Raw genomic sequence first — 10042 nt, forward strand, 5'->3', positions numbered from 1 at the left:
TTAAACAGTAATGATTGACCACTGCCAATGGAACTGTCACTTTAAACAGTAATGATTGACCACTGCCAATGGAACTGTCACTTTAAACAGTAATGATTGACCACTGCCACTGGAACTGTCGCTTTAAACAGTAATGATTGACAGCTGCATCGGGACTGTCCCTTTAAAAAGTTGACAGGCGGCCACTTTGACGTAGATTCTCAACGTGACGCCTTGTCTGGTCCAATGGGAACGCGCGGGGTCGAGGCAGAGGCGGGTGCACACTTGTCGGACAGGCTCGCCTCCAATCAGATTGTTCAGAGGCGGAAGGGCGGGTTCACCAATATGATGGACGGGTTGCTATCCAATCGGCGAGTGCCGCATCGGAGAGGGCGGGGGCAGGGGGACGGTTGGGAGCCGGCCCCGCCTCTAATTCCGGTCCCTGCCTCTTTCTCTCCGGCAGTCGCTCGGCGGTTCTGAGGAGAATCAGTGAGGGGAAGATGGTGGCGAAGCAGCGGATCCGCATGGCCAACGAGAAGCACAGTAAAAATATCACCCAGCGGGGGAACGTGGCGCGGAGCACCGTGAGTACCAGGGTCCCGGTCCCGGTCCCCGGGCCCGCCGCCGCCGCCGCCCCTTCTCCTCACTCGGACTCACGGTGTTTACGTGGCTCTCCCGGACCCAACCGCGGCGTCCGCGTGATGACGCAACCTCGCTGATTGACAGTCGACCTGTCCAACGGCGTGGTGGTGCCTTGCGTCTGAATGGTGGATGGGGACGTCATTCAACATCGGCTCCTCCCCCACCCTGGCAGCAGCGAATGGAGTGCTCTTGGGGGCGGGCGACCAAAAGAGGTCGGGGCTTTCTCGCAGTGCCACCTCAGCATGGATTGAACAGCGAACCGAAACCCAGTGCCACCGACCGGGCAGCACTCCGACAGTGCGGCACTCCCTCAGTACTGACCCTCTGATAGTGCGGCACTCCCTCAGTACTGACCCTCCGACAGTGCGGCACTCCCTCAGTACTGACCCTCCGACAGTGCGGCACTCCCTCAGTACTGACCCTCTGATAGTGCGGCACTCCCTCAGTACTGACCCTCCGACAGTGCGGCACTCCCTCAGTACTGACCCTCCGACAGTGCAGTGCTCCCTCAGTACTGACCCTCTGATAGTGCAGTGCTCCCTCAGTACTGACCCTCTGACAGTGCGGCACTCCCTCAGTACTGACCCTCCGACAGTGCAGTGCTCCCTCAGTACTGACCCTCTGATAGTGCAGTGCTCCCTCAGTACTGACCCTCCGACAGTGCGGCACTCCCTCAGTACTGACCCTCCGACAGTGCGGCACTCCCTCAGTACTGACCCCCCGACAGTGCGGCACTCCCTCAGTACTGACCCTCCGACAGTGCGGCACTCCCTCAGTACTGACCCTCTGATAGTGCAGTGCTCCCTCAGTACTGACCCTCTGACAGTGCGGCACTCCCTCAGTACTGACCCTCTGACAGTGCAGCACTCCCTCAGTACTGACCCTCCGACAGTGCGGCGCTCCCTCGGTACTGACCCTCCGACAGTGCGGCGCTCCCTCGGTACTGACCCTCCGACAGTGCGGCGCTCCCTCGGTACTGACCCTCCGACAGTGCGGCGCTCCCTCGGTACTGACCCTCCGACAGTGCGGCGCTCCCTCGGTACTGACCCTCCGACAGTGCGGCGCTCCCTCGGTACTGACCCTCCGACAGTGCGGCGCTCCCTCGGTACTGACCCTCCGACAGTGCGGCGCTCCCTCGGTACTGACCCTCCGACAGTGCGGCGCTCCCTCGGTACTGACCCTCCGACAGTGCGGCGCTCCCTCGGTACTGACCCTCCGACAGTGCGGCGCTCCCTCGGTACTGACCCTCCGACAGTGCGGCGCTCCCTCGGTACTGACCCTCCGACAGTGCGGCGCTCCCTCGGTACTGACCCTCCGACAGTGCGGCGCTCCCTCGGTACTGACCCTCCGACAGTGCGGCGCTCCCTCGGTACTGACCCTCCGACAGTGCGGCGCTCCCTCGGTACTGACCCTCCGACAGTGCGGCGCTCCCTCGGTACTGACCCTCCGACAGTGCGGCGCTCCCTCGGCACTGGGATTTGGATCAGATGTTGACCTTGCATTTCCCTCTGACTGTGCCCCCAGGTGGATGTAAAGGATCCCATATCCACTATTTCCGAGAGGAGCAGGCGAGGTCTCCCTGGTGCCCTGGAACCAATATTTTTCCCTCAACAGCATCACTGGAAAGCGAAGCAGTTGATCTGGGTCATTATCACAGTGTTGTTTGTGGGAGCTTGCCATGTGTAATTTCACTGCTGCGTTTCATACAGTGACTACATTTCAAAAAGTATATTATTGTCCGCAAAGCCCTTTAGGAGCTGGGGAAAGCAGGGCCTTTGTGTTTTCTAACATGAGGGGCGCGGTATCAGGTGAACTGTGACCTGTGACTTGCTGGAATGGAGGTGATGGGATTGAGTTGGTTTGTCTTGAGCAGTAGGTTTGCTGGCCGCTTTGCGGTCTGTGTGTGTGTCAGAGAATGGGGGGCAGAGACTATTAACTCTCTCTGTTATTTTCCAGAGACCCCTCCAGGAGGAGAGGGCACCGGTGGCACCTTGGTTGTTGGCGCTGTTTGTGTTTGTGGTGTGTGGATCAGGTTGGTGTTTCACTCCCTCCCACTTTGTGACTGTCAGGACTCCGTTCAGGAGAGAATTGTCATTATTTCCCTCTTCCTGCCATAAAAGACTCTGCAGGATGCATAGAATGATAACATGCAGTAGGAGGCCATTCAGCCCACCATGTCTGTCCTGACTCTTAGAAAATACTATTTTAATTAACACCCCCTTTGCTCTTTCGTTGTTGCCCTGTAAATTGATTTCCCTCTAATATTTATCCAATTCTGTTTTAAAAGGACTCTCAGTTAGCAATGACAATGAATGTTATTCGCCAGGGACTCTTTTTGAACTTCATTTATAGGATGTGGGTGTCCCTGGCTGGGCCCGGCATTTATTGCCCATCCCTAGTTGCCCCTTGAGAAGGTGGTGGTGAGCTGCCTTCTTGAACCGCTGCAGTCCCTGTGGTGTAGGTACACCCACAGCACTGTTAGGGAGGGAGTTCCAGGATTTTGACCCAGCGACAGTGAAGGAACAGTCGATATATTTCCAAGTCAGGATGGTGTGTGACTTGGAGGGGAACTTCCAGGTGGTGGTGTTCCCCATGTGTCTGCTGCCCTTGTCCTTCTAGGTGGTAGTGATCGTGGGTTTGGAAGGTACTATCGAAGGAGCCTTGGTGAATTCCTGCTGTGCATCCTGTAGATGGTACACACACTGCTGCTACTGTGCGTCGGTGGGAGCGGTCATCAGTTTGGAAGGCACTGCTGATGAAATGTGGCACCAAAGAAATTGGTGTCATTGGCCAACACCTCTGTGCTGCCTCTGGCTGGGATTTAAACTCCTGTGTCCTGGGGCTGAAACCTGGTGTCTGACCCCTAGCCCTGACCCTTATAAATTCAACTGGGCATTTTAAATTTAGCGATGATTGTTGGTGATCTTTTATAAACGTAGGATCAGCAGGAGGCCATTTAGTTCTCGAGCCTGTTTTGTCATTTGGCTAGATAATGGCTGATTTGCAACCTAACTCCTTGTACAACCCCCACTCCCTTTGGATCGCTCTCATTGATCTAACCTCAACTGCTGTTAGTGGAAGAGTGTTCCAGTCTTATCCCAGACTGCGTGAAGAAGTGCTTCCTAATGTCAGTCCCGCAATGTCTAGCTCTCACTTTCAGACCTATGTCCTTTCACCCTAGATTCCCCAGTGTCTGAGGATATTTTCTGTATATACAAGTACAGCAAGAAATTAGGGAGGCAAAGTTGAGCTTTATTGCAAGTGGTTTACTGCGCTTGAGTAAGGAAGTCTTGCTGCAGTTTTGCAGGGCTTTGGTGAGGGCACACCTGGAGTATTGTGCACAGTTTTGATCTTTGTATCTAAGGAAAGTTAGACTAACCATAGAGTAGAGGTTTCTGAGGGGAGAGGCTTTTCCTGTGAGGAGAGAGTGAGTAGAATGCGCCAATATTCTCTGGAGTTTGAAGAGTGATAGGTGATCCCATTGAAACGTATAACAGGACAGGAAAGATGCTGAGAGACTGTCCCCCACCCCCACCCCCCCACTGGCTGGAGAGTGCAGAACAGGGGTCACAGTCTCGGTTAAGGAGTCAGCTATTTTGGACTGAGGTGAGGAGAAATTTCTCCACCTAGAGGGTTGTGGATCTTTGGAGTTCTCTGCCCCAGAGTGCTGTGGATGCTGAGTCAGCGAGATGGATAATGTTTTGGGATTTGAGGGATATGGGGAGAGGTGGGAATGTGGAGCTGAGTGGTTCAGCCATGATTTTATTGGATGTTGGAGCAGGCCTGAGGGCCATGTGGCCTACTCCTATTCCTCATCTACTTTATCAACTCCCCTTAATATCTTAAACTGCGAGAATAGCTCCCCTTAACTTTCTAAATGCTGTGGAACGCAATCTGATTCGTGTAAGGAACACCTTCCCCTAGATTGAGACAGAGATGGGCTCAGATTTCTTCAATGTATCCACCCAAGTGACCATTGGAGGAAGGAAGGCAGTGTTGGGGGACGGGGGGGTGGTGGAGAGGGGGAGGCAGGTTTCTGACTTGATGGGTTGTGTGGGGGGGGGTGTGCGGCGGGGGGTGCATACGAGAGCCGAGGCCCTTGAGGTGAAGGGGCAATATGTACAGAGGGGCTAAGACGCCCAGTGCTGGTTTGGACTGTCCAGTGGCAATGCTTGTACTTTTGACCAAGCGATGAGCAGGGTGTGAGTATTGGGAAATTGCTGACTCAGAGCGGATTGGGACTCGTTACTCTCTTCCTAATGTGTGCTTTTCCCTCCTCCTCCACAGCAATTTTCCAGATTATTCAGAGCATCCGGATGGGAGCTTGAAAGACCGTTTTCCTCGCAGCCACAGTTATTTTGTTTCTCGGACTCTGACCAATTCCTGACTCTCTTTTGGATTGCACCATGAACACTCTTGTCTTGCCAAGTCATTGATGCAGGAAAACCTGCAGCCCTAATCAGTGTTTCCCAGCAATAAGCAAGACAGGTGCACCTTGTAGACGGCTTTATATAAAAATATATATTATATAAGTTATAGAGAATTAAAGCAACATTAATTCCATCAACTGCCTCACTGGCAAATCCTGAGCTGTGTTCCAGATACCCAGCAGCACACATTCCAGCTGTTTAAGTTTTGGTTTTACTGACTATCTCTGTAACTGCACAGTCTCCCTGACTAGCTCCAAACTACAACCACACAAACCTGCTCGAGGAACCCTGGAAATTGCGGGTAACTTTTTGAACTTGCCAGCTGTCCTGGGTCAGTCCTTGGACACTGTCCCCGTACGGTACATTTGTCCTGGCTGTTCACTGCTCCAGTGGGTCAGTCAGTCCCACTTTACGCTTCGTCAACTGTCATCCGTTTGTAGAGATAAATGGGACTGACCTGGAAGGAAATGAGACTGTTGCCTTTTTATGTAAAAACCTTCCTGATACAATCAAGTTATTTACAAAGTGTTTGAAGTCGGTGAGTGGCAGGACAGGAGGAGGTGGGGTTCTTTTCACACTTGCTCAGTTCTTGTCTCTACCTTCAAAAGAAAATGGAACAATCTGCAATCTAAAACTGCCTGCTGCCTTTATATAAACAAATCCATTATCCTGTAGATCACAAGGCTGGTGTGAACTCCTGATCTAACAGTGTGAGAGCAATCTCCTCACAGTCGCCCCTTCACCATCACTAACCTCTCCCCCCCCCTCACCTAACAGAGTAAAATTGGACCTAATCTGGAGCACAGTGAATGTTGACTCTTAATATTTTCACAGGCTCCTGAAGCAATTTAATCTCTGGAGCTGAGGTGCTTTGCAATGCCCTGAAGTTGTGTAAGGCATTATATCAATCTAGGTTCTGTTGTTTCTGCACCCACAAGCCCACCCTTCCCATTGCATTGACCTTGAATGAAAAGTGAGCTTTCTAATTGGGACCAATTGCAGGGTGACTGATGAGATTTCCCAATGGTAAGTGACCAACCTCCAGTGACAGGGAAGGCTCACCTCTTATACTTTGATTGTGGTGGAGCCATTCCAGTCACTGTACAAACTGGTTGTGCTGACTTTGTCTACAGTCTGTGTTGGCAGAAGACATGGTTACCTAGAACTGGCCTACTTGCTGCAGTATTAGAAGAGTCATCGTTTAAATAGGACCTGACCACACCGGTCTGTTTAAAAAAAAGCTCTTTTGCTTATTGAGAAAGTGTAGCGGGAGTTTACTCTGTATCTAATCCCGTGTTGTACCTGTCCTGGGAGTGTATGATGGGGACAGTATGGAGGGAGCTTTACTCTGTATCTAATCCCATACTGTACCTGTCCTGGGAGTGTTTGATGGGGACAGTGTAGAGGGAACTTTACTCTGTATCTAACCCCGTGCTGTACCTGTCCTGGGAGTGTTTGATGGGGACGATGTAGAGGGAGTTTTACTCTGTATGTAACGCCGTGCTGTACCTGTCCTGGGAGTGTTTGATGGGGACAGTGAAAAGGAAGCTTTACTCTGTATCTAACCCAATGCTGTACCTACCGTGGGAGTGTTTGATGGGGACGGTGAAGAGGGAGCTTTACTCTGTATCTAACCCAGTGCTGTACCTGTCCTGGGAGTGTTTGATGGGGACGATGTAGAGGGAGCTTTACTCTGTATCTAATCCCGTGCTGTACCTGTCCTGGGAGTGTTTGATGGGGACAGTGTAGAGGGAGCTTTACTCAGTATCTAAACCCGTGCTGTACCTGTCCTGGGAGTGTTTGATGGGGACAGTGTAGAGGGAGCTTTACTCAGTATCTAAACCCGTGCTGTACCTGTCCTGGGAGTGTTTGATGGGGACAGTGTGGAGGGAGCTTTACTCTGTATCTAACCCCGTGCTGTACCTGTCCTGGGAGTGTTTGATGGGGACAGTGTGGAGGGAGCTTCACTCTCTACATTGTTTGCAATTGAGTATCAAACACATCCTTCTGGATAGGGAAAAGAAAAATTGCTGTGAATGCTGAACCAGTGGTTTGTTTGTTTAAACTATTAGCAAACAAGCGGAAACCATTACACTCAAACCTGGGAGAGCCTGAAATATAACGAAAGCGAATACAGAATAAAACTCTGCTCTTGACTGACCACCTGCCTCCATCTGCAAATGCACACAAACGCCTCTTATTGTCCGAGTGTGCCATTGCTTCCCATCACCCTCTCCAGCCATCCTCTCTGTGTTTAATGCCGTAAGGGGTGTTGCCACAGGTTGATTTTAACTGCTTCCGCCCTCACTTTTCTATCTACATTCGATTATCACGTTGCACCACCCCCTGCACCCTCCCACCGCAGTGTTGACCACAGGAGAATCGCAGCGGGATGACTGTCCTGTTGAATCGAGCTCGAGTCCAACCCAAATTGATTTCCGAAGTCTCTGGGCTTTTGATCTTGTTGTGTTTATGATACATGGACCAAGGAGCTGCGATCTGCTGTTCTACGGGGATTCCCCCCCCCCCCCCCCAACATTTCCATCTCCTGACTTGTGAAGAGGAGTTATCTGTGGACCCACTGACACACTTCATGCTGCTGCAATTTGTTCCACCCCGTTTGTCAATCCCAGCAAGACCTTGACGCCTCTGATCATCTGGCAGCACACACGAGCGAGGAGCAGGAGTAGGCCATTCGGCCCCTCGAGCCTGCTCCTCCATCTGTTAGGATCAAAGTTGATCCGACAGTCCCCTCAAACCTGCTTCCCACCTACCCCCGTGAGAGTTAACTTTAGAAACCTCCCTGTGCCCCTGGCTGCTGTGTTACCCAGACCGGGTGGCATGAGAACCACCTTCACCTCCTCAGTGCTGCTCCTAAGTTCCCCCCCCCCCCCCCCCGCGCCCCTTTCCTTTTTGCAGAGGTTTTAAACGTGTAGAGGCCTGGGATTGGCTTCCAGCTTGTTGTGGGCACACCTCTGGGGTGGCGTCGAGGGAGAGCATTGCCTCAAGTCCCGTCACGCCTTTAGCTCACACGCAGCAAGGGTTTGAAGTTTAGAACGTTCTACATTCAGTTGTTAAGATTGTAGATGTAAAACTGCCCTTCACATGGGAGCCGTTGGGTCAGTTGTACAGAGTTTTACAGTTGGTTTGCAATGTAACTTTTTTTTTCCAAAAGAGAAACCGAAATCCTACACTGGTTACCATCTGTGGTGTCTAATTGGCATTGGTTAAATTTGAGTTTTGTATCCTGAGAAGTTAAATTTGTGCACGCTGTTTTCAAAATCCTCAAGTTGTATTTCAACAGCAATAAAAGTGTATCTCTCATTGTAAACTGCAGTGCTCTTCTGATTCTCACACTCTCTCGTTGAAGACTTGGTGCCCGGCGGTTTTTCTGCAGGTCCTGACGAGCTGGGAGAAGCAACACTCTGTGGTGCTGCAGTGCTGCCAGTGGTAGGAGTGTGTGGTTAAAGCATGACATGTTTATGTGGAGAATTTCCACTATCTGGGCACCACACCGAATTTATGCCACAGAACAGAACTGGATCGTTTGGCCTGATGGTTTCCATGTCCCTGTTTCTGCTCTGTATGAGTTTCCTCTTACCCTTCGTCTTTCAACCTGTCAGCAAATCCTATTTCTTTCTCTAGCTTTTTCCTTTCATCTTGTGCTTGTGATGGTTCTTTGAAAGAGTCATCCAGTTAGTTACTGATATAAAAACACAAGGAATTTATAATTGGAAAAAAAAACTGTTACAGAACATGAGTTTGTGTGGTCATGGTGTGTCATATTTTAATTGATTGAAGATAGTTAACTCGATGGATTAACCGCCTATCCCCGAGGCAATGTTTTTCCACTCTTATTTCAGCGTTACAGCTCTTGGATTTTTCTTTTAACCTGAAAATATTTTTACGTTTTTTAAAAAAAAAGTAATGAACTAGAATGTAGCAGCTGAGATTTCTAACCGTGAGAATTTAGACATATTAAGAGTTTCTATAGATTTTTAAACAAAAGAAAAGAGTTAACAAAATGAGCGTTAGTCCCATAGAAAGTGAGCCTGGGGAATTAATAATGGAAAATAAGGAGATGGCAGATGAATTGAACAGGTATTTTGCATTGGTCTTCACTATGGAGGATACAAGTAACATCCCAGGAATAGCTGTACATCAGGAATTGGAAGGGAGGGAGGAACTCTAGAAAATTACAATCACCAGGGAAGTGGTATTGAGCAAATTGTTGGAGCTGCGGGCTGACAAATTTCCAGGTCCTGATGGATTTCATCCTCGGCTCTTAAAAGAAGTAGCTAGTGAGGTAGTTGGTGCATTGGTTTTAATTTTCTAAAATTCACTGGATTCGGGGAAGGTTCCATTAGATTGGAAGATAGCCAATTATTCAAAAAGAGGGAGACAGCAGGAAACTACAGACCAGTTAGCTTAACATCTGTCATAGGGAAAATGTTAGAAGCTATTATTAAAGATGTTATAGCAGGGCACTTAGAAAAATTCAAGATAATCAGGTAGAGTCAACATGGCTTTGTAAAAGGGAAATCACATTTAACCAATTTATTGGTGTTATTTGAATTAACAGGTGCTGCAGATAAAGGGGAACTGGTAGATGTACTGTACTTAGATTTTTAGAAGGTATTTGCCTCATCGAAGGTTATTGCAGGAAATAAAAGCTCATGGGGTAACATATTGGTATGGATAGAAGATTAAAAAGTCCTGTTTTCCAGCACTTGGTCCGTAGCCCTGGAAGCTATGGCAATGCAAGTGAATATCTAAATACTTCTTAAATGTTACAAGAACTTCTAGCTAACAGGAAACAGATTAGGCATAAATGGGTCATTTTCTGGTTGGCAAGTCTGCCACAAGGCACCTTGTCAAAAGCGAAATACTACGGATGCTGGAAATCTGAAACAAAAACAAAAATAGCTGGAAAAACTCAGCAGGTCTGACAGCATCTGTGGAGAGGAAGATAGAGTTAACGTTTCGAATCC

At 49.6% G+C, this 10042-nt stretch overlaps 1 protein-coding gene across 1 annotated transcript; it reads left to right on the forward strand.

Moving 5' to 3' along the window:
• The first annotated feature begins 404 nt into the window (after positions 1-404).
• LOC121272177 (stress-associated endoplasmic reticulum protein 2) lies at positions 405-5184 on the forward strand. The gene is made up of 3 exons (XM_041178680.1): positions 405-563; positions 2578-2653; positions 4909-5184. Exons 1-3 carry the CDS (start codon positions 480-482, stop codon positions 4947-4949), a joined length of 201 nt encoding a protein of 66 aa, XP_041034614.1. The 5' UTR covers positions 405-479; the 3' UTR covers positions 4950-5184.
• Positions 5185-10042: the final 4858 nt, after the last annotated feature.

The sequence above is a fragment of the Carcharodon carcharias genome, chromosome 33 (assembly GCF_017639515.1).
Source record: "Carcharodon carcharias isolate sCarCar2 chromosome 33, sCarCar2.pri, whole genome shotgun sequence".
Classification (NCBI taxonomy): domain Eukaryota; kingdom Metazoa; phylum Chordata; class Chondrichthyes; order Lamniformes; family Lamnidae; genus Carcharodon; species Carcharodon carcharias.